This window comes from Leucopleurus acutus, assembly GCF_964270905.1.
Source record: "Leucopleurus acutus genome assembly, chromosome: 2".
In the NCBI taxonomy this organism is placed as follows: Eukaryota; Metazoa; Chordata; class Mammalia; order Artiodactyla; family Delphinidae; genus Leucopleurus; species Leucopleurus acutus.
In genome coordinates, this window is record NC_139143.1 from 143082934 (window position 1) to 143109806 (window position 26873).

Genomic DNA, 26873 nt, shown 5'->3' on the forward strand with positions numbered 1-26873 from the left:
ACCTGTTTTTTTTTTAACCTCAACAACCAGCACCCCACCCACCGCCATGTAAGTAACCAGTGTCCTGATATTCATGGCAAAAAAATTATTTCCTTGTTTGTCTTTCTAGGTTCAGCACCTATACATACATTCCTAAAATGTATTGACTCTCTTTTCTCTTTGAATTTTATATGAATAAAATAATTCTGTATTTTCTTTCATGTCCTGTTTCTTTCACTTAAAATTGTTTGACTCATCTACATTGTTTTATGTAGCTGTAGTTCCTTCAATTTAAGTATGTGTACCGCTGTAAGAATATAAGACAATTAAGTATATTCATTCTATTATTGGTAGAAATTTGGGTTGATTCAAATTTGGAGTTATTATGAAAAATGCTATGAATACTCTTGTACTTGTCTCTGGGTACACACTGGTACAAGGGTACAATAGTTTCTCCAGGTTTTTACTTAGGAATGGAATTGGTAGAGTGCAGGGTATGTGCATGTTCAAACAACGCTTCACTGTTTTCCAAAGTGAGTACACCAATTTTGTACTCCCAGCAGCAGGGTATGAATGTAAAGCACCTATCAAGGTCTGTAATTACCTATATTTGTGATTGTTTGCTTAGAACCCTCCTTCCCCACTAGACTGTAAGGTCTGTGTCTACTTTTGCTCACCATTTTCACTGCAGGGCCTGGCACACAGTAGAAGCTCAAGAACAACTGGCTGAATAAAAGAAGGCACCCTGGGTAAGAAAGTTTAAGTATGTTGGATGTGAATATACTTAAATGAATAACTATTCATTTAAGTATATTCATGACTGACTTCAAAACCCATGTCTTTTCTATCACTCTCACATTTTCCTTATCTCAAAACAGTGATGATCATTTGTATCCTACTTATCAGTTTCCAGTGCAATGGTAGCAATCAAATGTGATTACAGATGTCAACCCGATTGGCACGGAGTACCTATTAAGTGTCCACCAACGTTCCACTGCTATGCACCTGGACACAAAGGTCTGCAGATGGGGTATATGAAAGGCAACTGTCAATGGCAAATACTTTATGAACGTATGTGAACTAAGATGACTTTGTAGAGGAAGACGGGAGTTTCAGATATCACTACAGGGAAAACCAGGGAGAGCAATTCATGCTTTCAAGTCCAGACTGCACCTGTGTCCCAAATTATTCACCAGCACAAACAAAAGAAGCTTGCTCCAAGCCCTGATCAGAACAAACATTTGAAAAGGCTTTTACCCAGATGGAATCATTTTTCATCTGTGCTCGGGCTCAAGGAAGGGCTGGGCAGAGAGGTGGATTACACACTGCACTTCAACTTGGCACTTGCGTGTTCAAAAGTAAACTCTGACTTCCTATTTACACTGAAAGATCTTAGACCTCTGTGGTTTCCTGTTGCATCCTGGTGTGTCTATGCTTTGGTTTCTGAGTCTGTCTGCACAGAGCTGCAAATGGGGTCCCCCATGGTTTCACTTCATCCTGCTTTTCATAAGAAAATAAGAATTCTACAATCTCTAATTTTTGGCAGATTCTACGAGGTACTCTGTCCAAGTCCTGACTTCTAAATCTGTCTAGACCTAAGCCTACCAAGAGAGACTTTCTTTGAAAGGATGGAGACTCAAGGAACCTCCAAGAGTGACCCAAACCAGCAGGGACTGACTGACCATCCAACTTAATTTACTACATTTTATACTACTTTTACATTCATTTACTTCATAAGTCACTGAAGTAAATTTAGAGTACCTTCTATGTACAAGGCGCTCTGTTAGGCACTGAGGAAACAGTGACGGAAAGATATCACTGGTACTCGGAAGGAGCTTAAAGCCATTTTTCTGAAAGTTCCTGATTAGAATCACTGGGGCGCTTGTTAAAATGACAGATTCATAAATACTCCTTCCCAGCAAGACTCAATAAATCACCCCCTGTGGGAGTGGCACCTGAAGAATTGCATTTGTAAGGAGTTTCCAGGGACATTTTATGTGTAGTAATCGAGAACCACTGGCTGGCAGGTCAATGGAGAATTTACAGTCCCAAATGGGGACTAGCGATGCAGAATCGAGAGCCCTTCCTGTGAGGAACCAGGCTTTCCCCAACTGCAGGATCCTTCAATTTGAGTAAACAAAGATGAACCAACTAAGCACGTGGCAGAAGAGGCTTGGGGTTTGCTCACATATGCATCTGAGTCTTGGCCCTAACCCTCACTAGCTGTGGGACTTTGGACAAATCACTTAGTTTCTTTGAGCCTCACTTAAAAAAAGAAAACACCTGCTCTGTCTGCCTCACTTAGTAATTCCGAGCATTACATTCCAAAAGGATTTTACAAACTCTAAAGCACCAAGAAAGAGTTAGTCATTTTATGATCACAAAAACTTTAATAAACAAGAGAATTAAGCCAACCCATAAGGTTTCTCTTAAGCAGTCAGAACTAGCCCATATCTTAACCATCCCAAACTTCGCTCGTGGGGCTCACTTTCCCTTACACATTGTAGCTGTGTATTATGTGCTTCCTTCCAAGTTCCAGCAGCTTTTTCCAGAAGCAGAGCTCGAAACCGGACCCAATTTTGGGTAGGATGGTGGGATATACTTCGGTACTGTGTTAACGTTTTCAAGGAGTGAATACAAAAGACAGGAGACCAGCCAGACCTGGCTTCCCCTGCCGTGTCCTAGCTCTGTAATCTTTCTGACCTCAATTCTATCATCTCTTAGATGGAGAAATATACCCTATTGGGTCATTTTAGGCTACCGCCCTCAAATGACATTTGACTTTTGTTATATCTGAATATATTTGTATTACTCTTTATTCTGACCCAAAACATGGCTACTACATCTTTCTCTTTCATAAATTAATCTCACATATTTATTGTGAGGATTAGATATTCTATATACGGACTGCCTAGCAGAGAAACCAGCACATGGTAATTATTTAATAAATCCTAGCTATTGTTTCCTAAGTATAAACATGTTCCTTGTTCATCCCTAAAATACTGTCCCCAGCAAATTCCTCTTCTTTACATATACCACACATAAACTTGAGTAGCCTTTTTGTTGGTGAATATTTCTTTTCCTTTTTTAGATCCAAATTTTTTATCCTTGAAATTGTGATGGTGTTTACCATCTAACCTCACAGGGGATACAAATTATTTGCTATCTGTTAGCACACCTCTTTGGGTGAACTTGAGAACATACGATGTGTTGAGTGCCTACTATGTGCCACGGTCAAAGAGCATGAAGCAGGCTTTTCCCTGACTGCTCACTAAGCTCAGCCTTGTGGGGAAGACAGGGAGTGGTAAGTGCTGCCCAGGAGCTGGGCTTAAAGAACTCTGAGGGCCTCTGAGGAGGTACAACTCACCAGACAAGCTGGAGAAAGGAACAAGGGTTGCATGGAAGTACCACCTGACCTTTGGGGAAGACACGTACTGAGGATACTGTAGTGACTAAGAACACAGATTCTAGGGTCCCTGGGCTTTGGTTCAACCTCAGTTCTACCTCCTCCTTGCCTTGTGACCTCCCCAAGCCTCAGTTTCCTCATCTGAACGTTTGGGATCATAATACAATGAGGGCCATCCCAGAGTTTACTGGGAGTATCAAATAACATGGTAAGTGCTCAATAAATGTGAATTATAATAATGATGATGATTCTGGTGGTAATGATACTCACCAGGTAGAAGGGAGATGTGGCCACTCCAGGCAGAGAGAAAAATATGCCTTAAGGCCAAGTGAGAAAGCACAGGCTCTTTTCAAGAAGGGTTTACTTCAATTCAAAGCACTCCGAATACCCAAGTTTTTTCATGATTCATTGGATGGCAAAATGAATAAATATCTTGCTCTTCAGAACCTATTTAACCTACTTGGTCTGAATATTTGCAAGTTTTACTACAGAAGTACAAATGTGATCGATTATGGGTGCTACCCCAGATCTCACTGGCATAGTTATGTAATATACTGTAGACGCACAGTATTAACTTTCTAAAATCTGGATAGTCTCTATTCTCAAACTTTGGCCCCATGGAATTCATAGAAGGATATGAGATGTACCTGCTAGAATACAGGATGAAAAGTGAGGGATAGCAGGGGATGAGGCCAGGGGTGGGCAGGGCTCAGATCACGCGAGATCTCCTACGTGGAGCTACAATTCAGGAGAATGACTGGGAGATTTTAATCGGGAGAGTGAAGCCATCAGACTTAGTATTCAGGACCATCTTCACTATGAGTCTGTCAAAGTAGGTCCATGCAAATTAGGGTCCTGCATATCACAGAAGAATGAGTACCTATGTTAATATAACTGGCCATCTTCTCTGTGGGCTCCCTCTTTTTTTTTCGTGGGCCATCTCCCTAATTCCAGAGAACCCTAGCCCTGCCTTTGAAGATCATAGCTAATCTCTCAGCTGAGAGTTACATAGAAACCTGAGGAACTTGCAGTGGAGTTTAACATGAAGGTGGATGGCAGGTACGTAAGTCAGGGTGGCCCCTGACTTGTCTATGTCAAGAAGCTCCTGGGCGGCTGATCGATCATTCAAAAGCACTCTCCAGTTAAACATCCCCCCCAACCAACAGAATCAAGGCTCAGTCTCTGCCTGGCTCCACACAAGGCTAAAACCAATGGCTGGAGGCCCAAACACAAATTTGGCAATTGGATGATACAAATACTTTTCAATCAGTCTTATGATTTTGCTTATGGCCTGCTTCAAGGTATAATTCAATGAAAAAAATCAATTCTCAGGTGGATGGAATTTTGTGACTGAATGGACCAACGCTGCTGTGTCAAGTGGGAAGGGTCAGTTCATCAAGAAGGAACCTGAAGCCTTCCTGAAGACCAGAGAGCTGACATGCTGGATGTCCCTTCATTCACCACACAGCCTGTCAACCCATCAAAAAAAAAGAAAAAAGAAAAAAATTTAAAAAAAAGGACACCAAACTGTTATGGCACGATTTATTCTTCAACAAACCTTGATGGTTTCCCAGTATATTTCTGTCTGTCCTTCTGCCCATCTATCAATCCAATATTTACTAGACCCATACCATGTGTCAGGTGCTACCCTAAGTGCAAGCAAGTGGAAATTTACTGCTTTGTGGTATCTTTCTGTTACCTCTGTAAGTAATAAAGATCCCGTGCTGGTATCATTCCACAGTGTAACCTAAAATCTGGGCACTGAGAATTTCTCTTTCTCAAACATCACTATACTCAGTTCTCTAGAGGTTTGAAAAACACATGGCAGGGGTGAAGTTTATGGTATGTGAATTATCTTTCAGTAAAAAAAGTTAAAAAAAAATGCATCACAGCACTGCAGTAACTTTCACCTCCTTGGGATTTAAGACTTCCATTCTTTTTCAACTGAATATATCTCAAATCTATAACATGGCCAAAATGTCTACTCAGTTTTCACACTGAACCTTTTTATTTCTATCAGCAATAGGGAGCCACTGACTGTTCATTAGAAGGAGACTTTCAACCTCAATCCTTCAGCATTGATTGCTCAAAAAATTTCTCATGGGTTCTTCTGGGATCTTTGGTCTCTTAGATGTTATTTCTCCTGGTGTTCTAACACTGGTTAAGTAGAAGAACAGAATATTACACCAAACTTCTGATAGCTCTGGGGGACAAAAAAATATGAACATTTAATTAAGGTGAAAAAAGAGGCCCTTGGTGGAGCGCACAAGGAGAGTGGGAGATGGGGATGAAAAAATAAGGGGGAAGCAACAAGGCGAAAATCCTGAAACCCCTGAACTAAACGTATGCATTGGGTTGGCCAAAAAGTTCGTTCGGTTCGTGACTACGTAGTTTAATAAACTAGATGAGCTGATGTGTGTTGAGGCCCGTGGCATAGTAGCTGACACTTAGCGAGGGTTCTGCCCTGGCTGTCTCAGCCTCCTTTTCATCCTCACTCATTCGCTGGAAGAGCACAAACACTTCCATCACTGCTAGGTCGTCCTCAGCAGCCACAGTGTCACAGTCACCCATACAGCAGATGAGTGGTAAATAGAAAAAGGGGAAAAAAAAATCAATGTGGTTTTCATTTCATGCTCTTCCAAACGAATACAAAACATCTCTGTGATTTGGGAAGTTAGCCACATGTCTTCAAATTGCCTAATTCAGTACTTGACCACAAAGCAGCACAGAAACAGGGAAGATGACAAATAAAAAGTCTCATAAATACTCTCCGCCCAGGGGATGATGGTGACAAGTGATGCTATTTATTTTTATTGTTATCGTTAGACTGGGGGCCCCTTGAAAGGCAGAGATTTGAAAGACTGGGAAGGAGGGAAAATGAGAACGCTGTGGTCAAGCTGCATCCAGCCCTCACTTTGCAGTTCTCACCAGCCTTTGGAAAAGATCTGCCTTGTAATCACTTCACCCCATTTCTGCAAAACACCCGTGTGCATGACTAACCCATGCTATGGCCCCAGTCTCATCGTTCTGCAAAGAATTGAGAATGTGAGCTCTGGAATCAAACAGCCTGAGTTAGAAACTATCTCTAGGACTTACGAGCTATATGACTTGGGTAAGTACTTTGCCTCTCTGAGACCCAGTTTCAGTCCCTGTAAAATGGGAGGATAATGCTGATAACTGCATAAGGTTATTATGAGGGTTAGATGCAATAATAGATGCACATTTCTTAGCCCATGATAATCATGAAGTAAATATTAGCTGCTATTGTTACTGCTGCTAACCTTGTTTTTTCCCTCTGCTTCTACCATTCTTCCAGGCAAGCTGCCGTCTTTTGTGGAAAGCTGAGCTCAGGCCAGTTGACAGACTCTCATCAGAGGCTTTTGTTTCTGACCTTATGAAAGGCCTTGTGTTACACCTGGCTTTGCTGCGTTCCTGGTGGGCTTCCAGAAACATGGGACCAGACAGCCCTGCCCAGCTTTTATGGGAGTGGAACGGCTGGATCACACAGTAGGTATGAGAGTTTCTTTGTAAGAAACTGCTCAACTATTTTCCAAAGGGGCTGTGCCATTTCACGTTCCCAGCAGGAGCGTGTGAGATTCCAGTTCCCCATCCTTGCTGGACTTCAGCCACTCTGACAAGCGTGTAGTGGGTCTCACTGGGGTTTGCATTTGCCTTTGCATTTCCCTTGTGAGGAACGATGCACAGCATCCTTTGTTGCTCTAGCTCGGGCCTGGGTGAAACACAGAGCTGCTACAGTCATCACCCAAAGAATGCAGCTCCAACGACATGGCATGGTCTGAGGGTGGCTTTTCTCTGGTTAGAGCCCAAGACGCTAGGGCGCCTGAACCCTCTTTTCCCAACAGAACAGAGATCAGGCTGCAGATCCGCTCCGAGCCAAAGTGCATCCTGAAGAGCTGCTGGGAATGGATCCTGTTCTCCCCCCAAGGGCACAGGGGTGATGGATGGGAATGGAGAGTTCCGGAGGACTGCGTGGTGGAGGAAAGAAGAGAGGGCAGGTGTGGCTGGTTTGTATCTCCCAGGCCCCACTGAGGTAAAGCTGTTCAGTGAAACTCTCACTTCCCAGAGAGGCCGAGTGAACTCGCAGGTGTCCCCGGTAAGGTGGGGTGGGAAACAAGACTGACAGCACCTCAGACACGGGGGGCTTCTCCCAGTTAGTTGCTCCCCACTCAGCAGAGACAGATGCTGAAAGACAGCCCCAGTGGACTGGGAAGGAGTGAAAGGAGACTTAGGAAAATCCAAGCGCTTGCACACTTGTCAGCAAAGGGTGTGGGTGGGAAGCAATCCAGACATACGGTTGCTAAGCATCTATTATGCCCCAGCTCTCAACTGGACAGCATGGGTCAAGGGGGGAAATGGAGACATGGACCCACTAATGTGGACCCACTAGGCAAGGCAGCTTCATCTGAGGTACAAACTGCTACCATTAAAACACAAATAATCATACCTATTGGTCCGTGCTAGGGATCAAAAGAGCAGAACAGTAAAATATGTCAGAAGGGCTTCCCTGGTGGCGCAGTGGTTGACAGTCCGCCTGCCGAAGCAGGGGACACGGGTTCGTGCCCCAGTCCGGGAAGATCCCACATGCCGCGGAGCGGCTGGGCCCGTGAGCCATGGCTGCTGAGCCTGCGCGTCTGGAGCCTGTGCTCTGCAACGGGAGAGGCCACAACAGTGAGAGGCCCACATACCGCAAAAAAAAAAAAAAAAAAAAAAAAAAGTCAGAGTAGCTAGAGAATTAACTTGGGTCAGAAGGAAAGAAGTGACAACCAGTATTTTTATTGAGCACCTACTATGTACTATTTTTTAAATGAGGACCAAACAATTTTTAGAGATAGATTTAAATCAGTGCCTGGAATACAGTAAGCACTATATAAGTGATTGCAGACACTATTATTATTGTTATTTTTTCTGGTATTCTTTTTTTCTTTTTAAAGCTTTATTAGGACTTCCCTGGTGGCGCAGTGGTTAAGACTCAGTGCTCCCAATGCAGAGGGCCTGGGTTTGACCCCTGGTCAGGGAACTAGATCCCATATGCGTGCCGCAACTCAGAGTTCGCATGCGAGCCCCAGCTAAGGAGCCCATGTGCTGCAGCTAAGACCTGGTGCGACCAAATAAATAAATTGATTAATTAATAGTAAAAAAGCTTTACTGAGCTCTAATTAGCATTCAATAAGCTGCGCATTTTTAAAACATTTGCTTTGACAAGTTTTGACACAGCAGACACCCACCAGTGAAGACATTACTACAATCAAGGTAAGTATATCCATTACCCCCAAAAGTTTCCTTGTGTCCATTTGTAATCCTACCCTGCCCACTGCCCCACTGCAGGCCACCACTCATTCTGCTTTCTGTCACTATATATTAGTTTGCATTTCCTAGAATTTTTAATAAATGGAATTACATAGTCTGTACTCTTTCTGTTTGGCTTCTCCCACTCAGCATAATTATTTTGAGGTTAATCCATGTTGTACCTTATATTAATAGCTCATTCCCTTTTACTGCTTAGTAGTATTCCATTCTAACGATGGACCAACACTTTACTATTCACTGTTGATAGACATTTGGGCTGTTTCCAGTTTGGGGCTATGACAAATAAAACTGCTATGAGTTTCTGTACAGACATATGCTTTTACGAGTGGAACAGCTGGATCACACGGTGGGTGTACATTGACTTTGTAAGAAACTGATCAACTATTTTCCACAGTGGTTGTACCATTTCACATTCCCACCAGCAGCACATAAGTTCCACTTTCCCACATCTTCACCACAGTGTCAGCCATTCTAACAAGCATGTAGTGGATCTCACTGTGGTTTGAATTGGCATTTCTCTAGTGACTAATGATGTTGAGTATCTTCTCAGGTGTTTGTCATTCAAACCTTTTCTTTGGTGAGATGTATGCACCAACATCTACCCATATTCCAGTTGAGTCTGCTGTCCCTCTCCTCTAGGCATTTGGGAGAAGCTGTGTACCTGAAAGGGAAGAGCAAGGACTCTAGGGTCAGTCCCCTAGGGGGCTCAGATGAGCGTCCCCGCTTCTTGTGTGTCACACTGTGTGACCCACTTAACTGCTCTTTGCCTCTGTTTCCTCACTTGTGAAATGGGGAGAGTAATGGTGCCCAGTTCACAGGATTGTTGAACTGATGACATGACATAAAGGATTTAGCACAGTGCCTGGTACACTGTAGGAGCTCAATAGATGGTAGCAGCTAATGTCTCCTTATAATGACTGAGGCTGGACCAGGGATGCTGAACATCCTCTGTCCAGCGCAGTGTAGAACTGTCCTGCCTCAAATGCCAGGAGAAGCGCTACGCTGAGCTTCCTGAATGCACAAGCTGTCTTACTGCTCATGGAACCACATCAAACCTCTCCTTGCCAATCGATGCCTAGCATACAGTCTGTTTTCCATCCACGTAGTTGCAGGGCCCAGGGCGAGCCTCAGCATGGAGAGACTGACTCCTGAGACACTGATCCCAGAGGCTGACAACAGCGAGTCCTGGCGAATCAGGCACAGTAGCTCAGCTCTTTCACTGGGAGGTGTAACAGTGGTCCTATCTGTGCCTTATGGACTCCCTTCCCTCTCCACCTCTCTCAGTGACCTCTGCCAATGCCACTTGCTAAAGAGTCCAAGACAGAGAAACCTGCCCACACTCTTCTTAGCTGTGACATTCTCCCTTCCTGTGGTGCTCTCCCAATGGGCCTGCAATACCCACATCCCACCCAGCAGCAAACTGGTATTGCTGTGGGTGATGTGGACACAGAAGAGAAAGAAGAGAAGGGTGAGGCCAGGGTCTAGTGCCTGAAACTGGGCAGGAATAGCATCCCAGTGTGGGGGGCGGGAACTACAGTCCTACAAATAGCACATCCTACAGGAAAGATTCCCTGTCTACTGGAAGCTTGAGTCATCCCCTTCTCCATATTCAGTCCTAAACTTACCATCGGAGTTACCACTCTGAACTGTAGTCATCTCCTTCTTGTCTCTCTTTCTCAGTGAAGGCAGGCATGACATGCTATCTTATTTATCTTAATACCCTGAGTATTTGGCCGTGCAAATACAAGAAAATGTTTTGGTAATGAGTGAATGCTTTAACGAATAATTTTTTTTAAACGAACTTTTAATTTTACAACCGTTTTAGATTACAGAAGACTTGGGAAGGTAGTACAGAGTTCCACAGACCCTACACCTAGTTTTGTCTATCGTTAATATCTTACATTAAGTTCAGATGTCACAATTAAAAAAGATATTGATATCATTAACTAAAGACCTTACTTGATTCAGATTTCCTTAGTTTTCACCTAACAGCTTTCTTCTGTTCCAGGATCCCATCCAGGATGCTACATTACATATCTCTTTAGGCGCCTCTTGGCTGTAATAATTTCTCAGGCTCTCCTTGTTTTTTGATGACCTTGACAGTTTCAAAGAGTGCCAGTTAGGTATTTCGTAGAATGTCCCTCAAATGGAATTTGTCTGATGCTTTTCTTATGATTAATTAGACTGTGGTTATGGGTTTTCGGGAGGAAGGTAACAGAGACAAAGCGCCATTCTCTGCACACCATGTCAGCAGTACATACTATCAACATGACTTATCACTGTTGGTGTTGACCTTGATAACCTGGCTGAAGTTAGTGTGTCAGATTTCCCCACTATAAAGTTATGCTTTTTCTCCCTTTTGGTACTCTCCTCTTTGAAAGGAAGTCACCATGTGCAGCTCATGCTTAAGTAATAGGAAGTTATTGTTTGTGGATTTCTTTGATGATGGCCATTTTCACTGGTGTGACGTGATACCTCATTGTAGTTTTGATTTGCATTTCTCTAATAATCAGCGATGTCGAGCATCTTTTCATGTGCCTCTTGGCCATCTGTATGTCTTCTTTGGAGAAATGTCTACTTAGGTCTTCTGCCCATTTTTTGATTGGTCTGTTTTGATGATATTAAGCTGCAGGAGCTGTTTGTAAGTTTCGGAGACTAATCCCTTGTCGATCACGTCATTTGCAAGTATTTTCTCCCATTCTGTGGGCTGTCTTTCCATTTTGTTTATGGTTTCCTTTGCCGTGCAGGAATAGGAAGGTATGCTCCACTTCCTTAAGGGGGGAATATCTATATCAATTCTCCTGCATGATAGATTTGTCTCTTCTGTTCATTTATTGGTATCAGCAGGGACTCATAATAGTTATGTTATACTTTGGGTTATACTCCAATACACTTTATTATTCTGCTCAAATTGTTACAGTTTTGGCCACTGGAAGCCCCCTTGGTTGGCTCCTGATAATTCCTTCAGTTTGTGGGGTTGGGGGGAGGCAGGGTTTGTTTTTACTTTGTTTTGTTTTGAGCGCTATCTTACTTTCTGGTGCTACAAGATACCCTAGGCTCATCTTGTCTATTTCCAGCCCTGGTCCTAGGATCAACCATTTCTCCCAGAAGCCCTGACCCTTTTATTGGAGAATGGTATTAGAAACCAAGATCTGGGCACCAGGAGTGCTTGTAGCAACTATTTGCTAGGGTGTCTTTGTTTCTAGGCCCCCTCCACTGTCACAGCTAGGAAATACATGTATGTTTACTAACCTGTATACCTGCACGTCTGTAAATATTTCTGTATGTATCCATCTGTAATCTACATTAAGCTCAACCTGAGTTCATCCTGATGTCTTTAATTCAAATCCATTGTCACATGGATCATTCTAGCTTTAATGAATCATTTCTAACAATAATACCATGTCTGGTATATGGTGCTAGGTACAGTGCCAAGCTGCTTACAAAGATTACCTCACTTGATCCTCAAAACAACATTCTGGGTAAACACTACTGCCCACATATAATAGATGAAGACACTGAGGTACTGAAAGACCAAGTATCTTACCTAAACTCACACAGTAAGTGGTGAAGCCAGCTTTTCTGTAAAAGCCTATTTTAGAAATTCCACACCTACTGCGTGATAGAGAACCACCATGCCTACATTCATCTAAAACTTTGAGAAAACTTCAGTTCTGAGTGATTTAAGATGCAGATGTAATTCCCAGCTCTTACCAACTATCGTGCTGCTCAAACCTTACCTCTTCAGTCTTCCCCACCCCCTCCCCACGGTCCCCTCTCCATCTGTCATGCTGACTAAAGACAAGTTGCCAAGTTACCACCTGACTTGACAGCTTGAGAAAAGGGGTGCTGGAGCGATGGCAGGGATCAGCTCCATCTGACCCTGTGACTTTTCAACCTCTGGCTCACCCCTGCTGTGTATGATCTTGGGTTTTGGTGAGTTGGTAGTAATTAACTCTGAACAAGCAGCTCTGCTTTCATGCAGTTAAAAAAAGAACAGTATTTTTTTTTCCTTGTTAATTAAATCATCTACGAGGAAGATAAATGTGCAGCCCACACTTGTATCTTGTAAAATATCAAAGGCCTGATTAGTAAAGCTTATGTTCAACCTCAGGCTTTTTCTCCTGATTCCTGGAAGTAACAGGGATGTGAAGGAAGGCAACTCCTAAGTACCAATACTTGTTACATTCCTTCCTTCAGTCATTCTGGGTGAGCTAGAAAGAAGCAACCAGGATCAAACACAAAATATTCCTGGGAATTTTGACCCAATCAACCTACAGAATTAGGAACATCAGCAGTGAGCAGACAGGAAGAAAGAGGATCCTTCAGACCAAGCTGGAAGTCACTTTTTTGAAAAGCCCACAGACCCCTCTGGTCCCTGTGCTCTGTTCGGTGAATTTTTCCTGACAGTTGGTGGTTTTATTTGCCAGAACCACAACAAAGCGGGTCCTTAAGTTTCCCTGGGAGTGTTTCCTCAGACCTGCACCTCTCCTAGATCTCACAGAGGTGTTCCTGTTGTTGGCTTGCTGGGTGTCCAGCACCTGAGCCAGATCAAAGGCATTTTCCGACGCCAGCGTGACCACAGTCTCGCCCTCACCACGTAACATTAAAGCTGATGATTAATCCCCTTGGCCCAGAAGGTCCCCTCCCACTCCCAAGTACAAAGCGGGGTGGGACTGGGGACTTTATTTCCAGCACAACACAACCATAATAAACTGGCATTTTATGGCCTTCATTCATTGCAACCAACTGCAGCTGCCCATCAAACTCATTAAAGCCCAACAGTTGCTTCATGTGAGCCTTTTATATCACTAGGAAAGTGTAATAAGAATCCCCACAATTTCTGAGTGTCTACTATGTACTACAGATGTAGGTACATAACTCATGTTACCCAGAAACCCTGTGAGACTGGCATCCTCACCCTCAGTGTGACGGATGAAGAATCCGAGGCTCAGAGAACTTAAGTAGCTCACCTTAGGCCACAGGCCCAAAGAGTACATAAGCAGATGTCCAAACCTACACCCGTCTGACTCTGAAGCCCGCGCTCTCTCCATTCCTGTACGGACACATCGTAATCATGCACAACACAGTAAGGCACTGAGGGGGATGCACTTGGGATGCAGACAGAGCTGGACCTGAGTCTTCAGCTCCAGCTGAATAGCTTGGTGACCTTGGGAAAATTATTGGCCTTTTCTAGGCCTTAGTTGCTTAATTTCTAAAATGGATGCTGTACAACAAGCCAGCATCATTTTCATTAAGAGACCAGGAAACTGAGACATGGGGATGTCACAGACTCACATTCATATGGATTTGCTTTTGCTCATAAATCCGAACTGAGTGGGGTAAAAATGCCTGAAATGTAGGCTTTACAGGAGAAACCAGATCAGATGTGTCCCTGTGAAAATGGGAGGTGATTTAAAAAGGTTGAAAACAGTGTTCAGTGAAGACAAGCTAGCAAGTGTAGACTCATGTCGGGGGAGATAAGGGCTGACTGCCCTGGTGGGCACCTCCGGCTCAAGGCGGCCTTAGGCCTCCATTGATCTCTCCCTTCAGTGACAGCCAAGCCTTACAATAGGGCTGCTGAGGGGAAGAAAGAGGCCAGGGCTTTTAAACTTTAAGAAGTTCCACCTAAGAGTTCGTCCACGGAAACAAACAGAAGGAAACTTTTTTTGGAGGGGGTGCAAGAAGTCCAGCACTACTGTCCCTTTAGGACGTTGTCCCTAATCTTGGACCCTCCCCAGGCAGCCACTGTGTCCTTTCTGCCCAGCAACACCAGTGCAAGTGATGGAGAGCTAACCCGGGCAGTGTCACCTCGATCCATCCTCACAATACTATGAGACATGTACTACAGCTCTCCACATCTCACAGATGAGGAATCTGGGGCCCAGAGGGGTTAAGTGCCTTGCCTGAGGGCCCATCCTTAGGAAGTGGAGGAACTGGGACTGGAAACCAGTCGGGCGGTCCCATCATCTTTATGAAACGTGTGAGAACCCCTGCCACCATGCCTAGCACATACTAGATGCTCAGTATCTCGAGTTCAGTCTGAATCTATACTGTGAGGCCTTGTACCGTAATACCTGTCGTCATCTATCTCACCAATGGGAGGCGCTATGTCATCCCTACATCCCCAGGATTTAGCACAGCCCTGGACACAAGAGCAGAGGATCACTGGATAAGTAAAGGTATCAATATTTACTCAACCAAAATATTTCATGGTACAAAAGGCTCACTGGTCCCCACGGTAACTAAACACAGTTTCTTATGGCACATAAGTCCCTGCATCGTCGTAGAGATTCTGCCCTGGACTGTATCCCAGATCCCACTCTAATCCTTACGCATGTCCCCGCTACTCTCCCATTTGCCTTCCTCCTCCTCCCCCACCCTCCCCTCTATTTTACTCATCTGGGAAAAATCCAAGGAGTCGTCCATCGTCCATCTTAGTTTAACAGAGTAACAACTCTTAAATAAAAATATGGTAGAAATGGGTACTTATCGAAATGGAATGCTTTCAGACTCATGCATTTAAAGAAGATATAAATTTTAGGGCAGGCACTAAATTTTAACTGCAATCTTGGAGAAAGCCTTTCCACTAATTCATGAAGAAAAATTAACAAAGTGAAAACTGCTTATCAGTGTTCTTTTGAAGTCATGATATGCAGCCTAATTCTATACATCATCAGACTGCTCCCAGGGAGATGGATTTATATTGATTGAGAGAGAGCTCAGCGGCCAAGGAAAATAGACACCCCTGTGCAGAGAAGACTCAGCTACCCATTAGGGACAGATCGTCTGGGAGCGAGGCTTGGCCATCTCTGGATCTGATTTCACCCCTTCCACCTCGGCTCTCTGGCCAGGGTGATGTCAAAGGCAGACTCAAGCCTTTTCACACTTTTTAAGAATTTGGCCCCTGGAAAAAGATCTGGCAAATCTAAGCAAGGCTGTTGGAAGGAGGGCTGAGCTTTCAGCTAGACACAGCACAGGGGTGGGGGTGGGGGGCAGGAAGGGAAGGAACTGAGGTGGGGAGGGGCGAACAGCTCAGATCTCCTCCCTGGCCAGGCCGTCCTCTCTGGAGTGTGGCAGCCCCGCCCTCGCTCGCTTGCTGGGCAGACTCACCCCCATGTGACAAGAAGATGTTCCACAGATGATAGCCAGCCGCGACGTCACCGGCTGTCCCTCACAGGCGAGGCCATGCCCCCTCACATCTGCTCCAATCACTCCTGTGAGAAACCAAAACAAAACAAAATCCTCTTAAAAAAAAAAAAAGAAGGAAAGAAAACTAAAACAAACATAAAATACTCTTTTTTTTAATACCAAACAACATTGAGAAAGCATTCCACGTGCAGGCCAGTCTCAAACAGAAACCAAAAGAGCGTAACGGGCCTCTGCCAGGGGAGCAGGGAAATACGTTCTGCTTTTGCTTTCCCCTCCACAGCGTACAGCCTCGAACACCGGAAGAATAATAGTAACTGCAATTCGAATAATAAAAGCAACAGCCATCAGTGATTTTTGCTCTCGAACTACCAGGCACCATGCTGAATATTTATATATATAGTCTCATTTTATATTGAGCCTGTCAAGTTGATATCATTAACCCCATGCATCAGTGGAGGAAGGAAGGCCCACCTATGGATGGAGTGACCCGTGCAAGGTCACACTGCTAGTAAGCAGCAGGGCTGAAGGGAATCTGGTTTAACACATCACATTTCAGTCTCAACGAAGGCAAAAGAATCGTTTGATGACTGGATCTTCTCGGCATCTCTGGCTCACCATTCTTAGTGCTACTCATCCCAGAACTCTCGGCATAAAGGATAGAGTGACTGACAGTGAGTTTCTGTTGAAAGAATGCCAGGTGGCAGAGAGTTTCCCATAAATGGTATAAGCTCAGGCTGCTTCTCCACACAGATTGTGTTCCTTGATATTTGCTGGGCGAGTGAAGTTATAAATGCGAGGGGAGAGTTAGAGAGACCATTTAGAGCCTTGAGTCGTCTGTCACTTATTCAAATATCCAACGAGCACTTTGTACACATAAAACGATATACTGGGTGTGATGTAGGAGCTGAAAACACGCAAACATTCCCAGCTAGGACACAGGTAGGAGGTGGGAAGCATCAGGGCAGAGCACAGAGGCCGGACGCGGGAGAGAACAGCTCCCTCCGGCTCCATGGGCTTCGGGCTGTGCCTCCCCGCTCTCCATCTCCAATCCTCAGTGCTCCTTCCCACCTCCAGACCTTTGCATTCGCTCTGCCCTCTGCCTGAAATGCCATTCCCCAACCTCTTTGCCAGGTGAACTCCAATTCCTTCGTAACTCAAATGTTACTTCCTTGGAAGGCTTCCCTGTTCCTCCGGGAAAGATGCAGCTCCCAGTCCCCCTTGGGCTTCGCTAGCATACAAGACACTGGTAACTTACAGAATTACCACAGCCCGTCTGCCTCTCCTTTGATCATAAAAGCTGCAGGAAGCTGGCACTGTCTCGCCCACGTGCTTAGTCCCCCAGCACCGACCACAGTGGCCAGCATAGAGTAGAAAGTGAAAGTACCAGCGCTTGAGGCTGTGAGGGTAAGACGACAGTCCCTTTTCCTTGGGATGCTCACGGTCCTGTGGGAGGGAGGGAGAAGCCTAGATGGAGCATTTCAATGCAGGGATCAGGATGGGACAAGAAAAACTGCAGGGCCTACAACCACTATGGAGAACAGCATGGAGACTCTTTAGAAAACTAAACACAGAACTACCATATGACCCAGCAATCCCACTCCTGGGCATATACCCGGAGAAAACCATAATCTGAAAGGATACATGGACCCCAATGTTCATTGTAGCACTACTTACAAGAGCCAAGACATGGAAGCAACCTGAAGTTTTCACCAAGTCCCCTGCTCTGCTCGGCATCGTGGGGCTGCCCCTGCAGCCCATGGTTCCCAGACACCAGGTCAGCCCTGCCAGGAGGTCTGAGGGCTGAAGGCACTGGAGAGCCAGAGTGCATCTCCCCTGCTTCCCCCGTGTCAGGTGGCTGCGTCTCCTCCATGATTTCAGCTCTGTTGACAGGGCCACCAATGCTCCCACTTGGCCTGTGTTCACCGCCCCTCGTCTCTGGTCACACAACCTCCTCCTATGTTCCTCCAGCTAGGGGTGGCAACAGCTTCCATTCTGCTGACCCCTGGCTTGCTTCACAGGGAATATAGCCCTTCACGGCTCCTTCGTAACTGGGTCACCATTTTTGTGTATTAAATTCCCTCTTTTCTATGTACTTAGAGTGCTCTACATTTTTCTGGGAAGTCCTGGGTGATGAATTTCCCCACCCAGGGCACAAAGGCTTTCGAACAGGAAGAAACCCTAGATATGAGATAATTTTAATTGAGCTCTATTTGCATGCTCTCTCTCTGCATCTGTCTCATTTAATTCTTACAACCACTGAACGTGATTGGTGTTATTATTATCCTCATTTTACAGAGGAGGAAACTGAAGCTTAGAAATGAGAAGTAACTGAACCAAGGTCACACAGCTCACCAGAAGTAGGGCTGGGAATCACATCCACATAGTCTGATTCCGAACTGCTGGGTCTCAGGTTTTTCTCTAAGATAAAAACCCAATAACCAGGTGGACAATGTTTACTCATCTGCATATCTCAAAATATTGTGGCCTTAAATATATGGATCCCAAGATCCTTGACAGAAAAGGGGTTGGCCATTGCGGGTCCACGGTGTTATATGTAAGTTCAAGGAATCCCTGACGGTGACTGCCTTTATTGGTCCCACGTATGTAAAGCATGGACAAAGTTTATTTCACAGGGTACTTCAATCCTGAAAGGGGGTTAAACATGGGAAAAAAGAAATTTGTGGGAAATATTTCTTTGTTTCTTCTCTGGTTAGCGGATTCATTGTTGATATTACTAGCCTTAAAATCTGGGAACAAGTGTGTTACAATGAAAAAAGAATGGAATTTGAAGACAGAAAGACCTGATATAAAATGAAGAAGATAACAATATCACATGGGAGCTCTGATACAGAGGGAATGTTTAAAATTAAATGATTAATTAATGGTTGCTATGTCACTACGACCACCATCACTATCGCCATCGATATTACCAATATCATCTGAACTCTTTCTCAAGAGACAGTTGTATTCTTCCCACATTTTTAGAAAACATGTTAGATAGCTAGCATAGGCTGGATACTGCATTAAAATCTTTAAATATTGTCTCATTTAATCTTTGCAACATCTACAAAATATATTTTCTTCCCTTCGACATACACAGAAGAAACAAAGTAACTTGCCCAAGGTCACAGAGATGTAAGACCAGTGCCAGGATATGGCCCCTTGACCTTGTTCTGTCTGACCCTAAAACCCATGTTCTTTCTAGAATCCCTCACTTTATGAAGTGACACTTGTCTTATACAAAGGAAATATATTTGGAAGTGTCAGTTCACCGGGGAACATTTAGCAAGAGCCATGGGTTTAGAGTTTGAAGATCAGGGTTTGAACCCTGATTCTGCCACAAACCACCTGAAAGTCTAAACTGCTCCCTCACATCCACGAGGAGAGAATGGATCACAAATTGAGGTTCTTTTCCAGCCATTTTCAGTACATAATATACACAGTGATTCTTTTAAAATACCAAGTCCACTGTCTCCTTGCCTGGAAACAGGAGGGCAGGAAAAAAAAAATCCCTCCCAAGATCCTCTATTCTCAAGTCCTGAGGAGACTTAGAAAACCTCAGGCCAGGCTGGTACAGCACTGGTGAGAGGCAGGTCTTGCCCAATTTCCCCTCCAGAGAGGTTCTCTACACTCTGCCTAACTGATCTGATCCAAGAGTGGTGCAGGGCTGATGCCTCTGTGAGACCACATGAATCCCAGCCCTGACATATCTCATTTTTCCTTTGGCCACTTAAGAGTGCGGAGGAGCCGAGCCGGGGAAAAGAGGTTCCAAAGTAGGGAAAGCAACAAAGGGGAGGAGGAGCTTTCTCCTTTCTGCATAAACACATTTCACAATCCATAGAGGGATCGTGGGCCTCACGTGTACATCAGGAAACAATTCCTAAGACGGGGTTTTGATAAGCACAGCCCTCAGCACTGCTGGGGCCCTTCACATGACTGTTCATGTGTCAGTGAATTCAGCATTCCTCAGAAAGTTTAAAGGGCAAAATTAGCAGCTGAAGAAATAGGCACCAAAAAAATAAAAATAAAATTGTGAGATGTTCAACTGGGTTTTCCCTGAAACTTGCACAATGACCAGCTAACGGTAGTTGCTTAGTAAATTTTTTGTTGAATGAAAAACAAATAGCAGAAAAACAAGCATACTGAGTCAATGAATCAATTCAGGGCCTTTTATTTAATGACTCCTCCCCTTCCACATAAACAAGAACACAGTTCATATCAAGGAATATGTTTTAAAGGCACAAAATTAAAAAGGAAAAAAAGAAAAAATTAAAACTTCTTTTCCTTTATGTGCTGTCTCCCTCCCTCTGCCCCATCTACCAACCATCCATCCTTCCATCCAAACATTTATTGAATATCTATTTATGTCAAAGAAGAAAGAGATTTTGCAAATGTTATGATTAAGAGTGGGTTATCCTGTAATTTATCAAGCCACAATTGCTTTGAAAACTTTAAAAGGTTATATAGAAGAAAAACATCCCAAGCTCTAGCATTTGTGCTATAATTATCTCATACTTTACAGCTATAAAAAGTACTTTATAGCTTGCAAAGCATCCTTAAACACTGTACCCTTCATGTAGCTTTTAAAAAATCCTATAATATGTGTTATTTTATTTTGAGATCACAGTTGAAGAAACTGAATTTCAGAGAGGTAAAGTAACTTACTCAAGTTTATTTAGCTACTTGGAGGCAGAAGCAGGGCTCAAACTAGGATTTTTAGTCTCCTAGTCTGAGGTTTTTTTCCCTATGTTTGAAAAACAAAAAAGGTATGCTTTGGATGCATTGGTATCTTGAAAAAGGTGCTCTTAAAATAACAACCCCAGATACCCTCTCTGAAGGAAGAAAGGACACGAAGGATTTCGAACATTACCTAAGACTCTTGAATCGACCATTTGGAGGAATGAACTGACTGATAAATTGCATCAAATGAGTTGTTTGACTAAGCCGGCCTAGAGGTTTATAGGGTCCCTGGGGAGAAGGCTCTCTGGAGCCTCATGTATGCAAAGCCTCACGTATACCAAGCCTGCTGCAATAACTGTAAGCTCCCGGAATGGTAAGAGTCACATCAAAGGCATTTTCCCTGAAGAGGACCAAACACCCGTCTCTACACAAGAAGATACTGAGTTTATTCTTTTGACTAATATTCGTTCATTTTATATAGAAAATAATATATGGGTTTGGCAGTAAACTGCTGTGCTTAAAAACCTGGACTCATTCATCATGGGCCCTTGGTTAAGTTTATCTCCTTCATGCCTCAGTTTTCACATCTGTACAATTTGAATAACAGTATCCTCCTCATAGGACTGTTATAAGGATTAAATGTGTTAACATATGTAAAGTGCTTAGACCAACGCTGTCCAGAGAACATTCTGAGATGATGGAAATGTTCTCTATCTGCATGTTCCAATAGAGCAGTCACCAGACACAGGTGGCAACTGAGCCCTTGAAATGTGGCTAGTGCAACTGAGGAACTGAATTTTCCACTTTAATTAATTTCAGTAGCCACATGTGGCTAGTGGGTGCTGTATAGGACAGTACTGGTTAGACTGTGCCTAGCACTACAGGAATCCTTGCTGTTTTTATTACTGTTGCTATTACTGTCTTCGGACTTAGGCTTGAATCTCACTGACATGTTCTTGGGCAAATGCCTTGATCTCTAGAACCTCAACTTCCATATCTGAAGATTCTGGATAACAACACTTACTTTACAAAATTGCTGTAGGGATTAAGTGAGATGTATGTGGGACCTACCAGTACTCAGTAAATGGGACTATGAAATCCGGGACCTATAGCAGTGCTTGGCATGAGTGTAGAGACTTCCTACTTATTCCTGAATGGGCCTTGCTTGGCCAGGCCACTGAACATTTCCTCATGTTCTTCCTTCCTCTTAGAATGTTCTTTCCACAGTACACTCCATCCCCAAACAATCTCCCTGGGGAACACGGACTCCATGGTGAAGACCCAACTCTTTCATCAGAAGCCTTTCCTGACCGTGTCTTTCCCCATCCCCCTGGGCACCCCAGCCAGAGAGAACTGGCCAAGCCTCTTTCCTTATGCCCCACCCTCTGACACGGTACAGATTCTATCATTGTATCTGTAACATAATTGTTTGCACAGCTGTCTCCTTCTACCATACTGTGAGCCGACGGAGGCCAGGGCAGACTCACCAATTCTTGTTGCTGTTGTTTAACAAAGGAATGAATGTGTGTGGCACAAGGCATGTACTAGTAAAACACAAGACATTTTCTAGATAAGGTAGGAGATTTAATCATGGGCAAATACTCCATGTCTTACATATGCCTAACAGTGAAATATACTGAAGAGTTTTGAGGGACAACTCATAGGTGACGGTAAAACTTTTACTGGAATCTCACAACACACCTTGTTTAGAACTGTCAAAATCACTGGTAAAGAGTAAAGGTCCTATGGTCCTTCTGATTATTGAAAGATTGCTTTGTGCCTCACACTTTACAAATATTGTTGCATTAAATTCTTATAACAAGCTTGGGAGGTAGTTATTATCACACTGTTTTACTAATTCAGAAAATGAGACCAAAAGTTGTTCAAGGAACTTGTCCAAGGTCTCCCAGAGTTACAGTGGGGAGGACGGTGTCACAGGCAGATCCACCCAACTTTAAATCTCATGGAGCTACAGAAACTAGTTCCTTTCTTTACAACCACTTATAAGAATTCTAAGTACTCGCAAACAGCAGAGCTGAACTCAGATCTCTTTCAGGATTTATTGTTATAATCCACTAAAGCAAGCCCAAAGCGTTCATCTCAATCCTAACAAATGAAAGGGAGTGAAACAGCTAAAAAGATTTCTGTGATCCCAGTGTTTAATGAAGGATCACCTTGGCTTTGAAAGAAATGCCATTTAGAATGCATCCAATCTAAATCCTAAAGTAGGTATACCTTTTTAAAAAATCCTATGTAAAAAGTCTACAAAGAAATTTTACACTCCTTGACACTGCCACCATCCCTGTCCCCTACACTCCACCCCACCACAGAGCTGGAAACATAATAGGGAAGGTCTTGGTTTAAATGAGATGAGAACAGACTTTACTAGATATTTGCACTATTTAGGGCATAATGGTGAACAAAGAGGGCTCTAGAATTAGACTGCCTGACTTCAAGTCTGCAAGCTGCAAGTCTTAAGCCACTTAACCTTCTTGGGCCTCAGTTCCTTCGTCTATAAAATCGAAACGATGATAGAATGTAGCTCATAGGGCTACTGTGAAGATGAGGTGAGGAGAACGGTACCTGGATCATAGTTTACTCCATATGGTTGTGCCATTGTTGTCATTACTTGACCACTCTGTCTTTGGTGTTAAGACCAGGGCTTGGCCGGACAGTTCAGGCATTCCCTCTTAGCATGGTGTGTGCTTTGCCAGAGGGATTTGGGCTTACTTAGACTGACTGGAACATTTGTTTTCTGTCCTTGAGTATACAACTGATGACAGTATAATGGGGGGCTCAGGGGAATAAAGAAAATGGGGTAACAGGTAGTAGGAATGATCCAGGCTAACATTTTAAACATTGTTGATCATAACCCAAAAGCTGTTTATATCCCTGAAGCCATGATAACATGTAGCACCATTCATCCTGCAATTCAACTTGGTGATGGCAAATGTCATTTCTGTCTAAGTGCTACACTCATCCATGACTTGCACCCATCAGACGTCAATACAAGAGCTTTGGGAGGGTCAGAGAACAAAGCATAAACCCTCAGATAACTGGGTCTCACTACTCTGTTCCTCCCTTCTACCCAGAAAGATTGAATCTCAAAGGTAGGCTAACAGGTAGTAACTTGGAAATCTGAGACTCAGAGAACACTAGCAAAATCCACAGTAAGGACAAAGCGAAAACTTGATTTCAGAAACTCCTTTCTTCCTAACCTCAACACGGCCTCTAGATTACTTGGACATTCTCACCTGTGACCTTATAAAAGACAATTTTTCACTCGCAGGCACTAGACATGGTAAAGGGTCAAGTTGAAATCCAATCTAAACAGCCAAGTTAACTCACAAAAAATTACTTTCTAAAATTAAAAAAAACACATGCACCCCAATGTTCACTGCAGCACTATAAAAAAAAAAATTAAAATAAGAGAACTGATCCAAGTACCACAAATGTATCTTATGGAATAAATCCTTACATAGATCTCAAACTGTGACTCTAAATCACACAGTTGTCTTCCGATGTTTTATAAATTAATTAATTCACCACCTATTTATTGACCCCCAATTATAAGCCAGGCACTGTGTGAGGAGCTAGAACTCTAAAGATGAAAGTTGTTTCCTTTTATTCTACAAGATCTCAGTCTAGGAGGGGTGGAAAGGTATACAGGCAGACACTTATAAGACAGTATGGGGCTTCCCTGGTGGTGCAGTGGTTGAGAGTCCGCCTGCCGATTCAGGGGACATGGGTTCGTGCCCTGGTCCGGGAGGATCCCACATGCCGCGGAGCGGCTGGGCCCGTGAGCCATGGCTGCTGAGCCTGCACGTCCAGAGCCTGTGCTCCGCAACGGGAGAGGCCACAACAGTGAGAGGCCCGCGTACCGCAAAAAAAAAAAGACAGTATGGAGGGACTTTCCTGGTGGCACAGTGGTTAAGAATCTGCCTGCCAATGCAGGGGACACAGGTTCGAGCCCTGGTCCTGGAAGATCCCACATGCCGCGGAGCAACTAAGCCCGTGTGCCACAGCTACTGAGCCTGCGCTCTAGAGTCCGCGAGCCACAACTACTGAGCCTGCATGCCACAACTACTGAGCCCACGCACCTAGAGCCCGTGCTCTGCAACAAGAGAAGCCACCACAATGAGAAGCCCACACACCTCAGTGAAGAGTAGCCCCCACTCACTGCAACTAGAGAAAGCCCACGCACAGCAAAGGAGACCCAACACAGCCAAAAATAAATAAATAAATTTATATATATATATATAAAAAAAAAGATAGTATGGAACAACCAGTGACTCAGAGCTGAATATGACTAATGAAAGCGTGGAGCCAGGACCCCTGACCTAGTCTGGATGGTCAGGAAGGGCTTCCTGAAGGAGGTGAGCCAGGAGCTTCCTCAGTCAGCAGGGCAAGGGGATAGCAGAGGAAAGGCATTTCAGGTAGCCCTGGAGACAAAAGAGACAGTTAAACAAAGACACGGGAGAGAGAAATAGATGACGCGAGCTGCTGGGCTGCACAGTCTGATGGAGATGCAGCCTTGTGTCCTGAAGAACGTGGCTGGACAAAGCTCGGGGCCTGAAGTCGGACAGTTTATAGTACTGGATTCCCAGGCCCACCCCAAGTGTGCTGTGCGGACGCTAACTCGCCTCTGTGCGCCTCAGTTTTCTCAGGTGTGAGGTGAGAGCAATGGTGTCTGCTTTACAGGGTCATTACTCCTGCTTTTAGTACTGTGCTCCTAGTGCCCCAGGAGGCACCCAACCAAGTCCTGAGCAAGCGTAGTACGTGGCCACCCTACACATAAGGCAAGATAGAAGAACTGCTAGATAAATATCAGTATCCAACTTCCCCCCGGAGACAGCGGGACTAGGTTTCCTTCAGCAATCTTGTCTTGCCCCTAGACAAATGGTCTCATTCATAAAATTATCTGAAGGCTCCTTGCAGGTGAAAAAGGCACTAGACACCCTGACAATCCCCTCAAAGACACAGAGCAGGCCAGTGAGAGGCTTCAGGAAAATGTTAAGGGGAGTTGGGACTTGCTCAGGCAGACTCTTTAGGACACCTGAACCCGGGGAAGAGGCCTGAAATTTCAGAGGAAAAGACCTTAGCTGGCTCCCTGTCTCTCTCTCTCTCCCCAGCCTCTGATGCCACGCTCAGGGCCTCCTCCCTTGGTGTGAGTTTCGGTTCCATCAAAAAACTTCCAGAGGTTTTGTGGGGTTAGTTGAACATTGACAGATTCTTCAAAGCCTGGAATTCACTCCCAGAGCCAAAACCAGCCAAGCTGCTATGGGGCTAGGATTTCCCCTGGGGAGGGTCACGGGGCTTCACCACACCTAGACTGATTGATCTAACCTTGGCTCATGCTTTAGACAACAAGGAGACAGAAAAGAAAAATAGAGTCTGAAGCTGGATCCTCCTTTCCTGGCCCCCATTCCTGGGAGAAGGGGGGTGGGAGTGTAAGGCGACCTACTGCCGGATAAGAGTCAGGCCAGAGTCAGAGAATTAAGTGCTATGCAGAGCAGCTGGAGAGAGGAAAAAAACCTGAGCAGGATAACGGGCCCAGGGTTTTAACACAATGAATGACATGTGGCTCAAATAGTTTCAAAGAGAACAAAGGCTTAGGTAAATAAATAGTGTGGAAGACGAGAGCAAAAATGAATTACAGCAAGTCCCACAGGAATACGTTGGCATTTTTCAAAAACTATAGTTGAAACGACATTGCTGCTTCAGCAGAGATCAAGATTCAGCCCTCCCTTTCCACCTACGCACCTGCTTCTGACACCCACGTTCTCAGGACAGCAGCCCTGGGCTCTGTTCTCCAGCCAGGCTCTGCTCTCTTTTCTCTGTGCCTGTGCCCCAGGCCCTGGGGGACAGGGGAATGGCCTGAAAAGGGCACTGGATTTCAGAGAGTCATTTCCAGCCACATGACCTCAGGCAAATGAGTGGAGTTCCTTGAGCCTCTAGTACCTCCTCTGTAAAAGGGAAGTGAGGATTTCAAAGTAAAATGTAAAAATACAATCTTATTTTGAAAGAAAAGTGCTGGCACATGTTAGGTCCCGAATAATATTCTCTCTCTCCTCTGTTCAGTAGGATCCAATTCGACAAACCTTTACTGAGCACAGCTCTCCGTGAGACACCATGCTCAGCACTGCAGGAGAAATAATACTTGGAAAAACATGATCACTGTCCTCAAAGGGCTTACAGTCTCCTGGGAGCCAAGGACACGGGTACACAGCAGCCTAACCACGGCTGTCACAGGGGCACAGCAAGTCTCTAGCAGGAGGAATGACTCACCCCATGTGGGTCCAAACAGGCTTCTCCACTGAGGACCTTT

At 44.4% G+C, this 26873-nt stretch overlaps 1 protein-coding gene across 7 annotated transcripts in view; it reads right to left on the reverse strand.

Moving 5' to 3' along the window:
- Window positions 1-26873, reverse strand: part of FGGY (FGGY carbohydrate kinase domain containing) — a 422532-nt gene that overhangs the window by 157950 nt on the left and 237709 nt on the right. For all 7 annotated transcript variants that reach the window (XM_082834792.1, XM_082834791.1, XM_082834790.1 and 4 more), the window contains one exon: window positions 15827-15930. In XM_082834792.1, the coding sequence (XP_082690918.1) occupies window positions 15827-15930 (104 nt within the window). The remainder of the gene's footprint in view (window positions 1-15826; window positions 15931-26873) is intronic.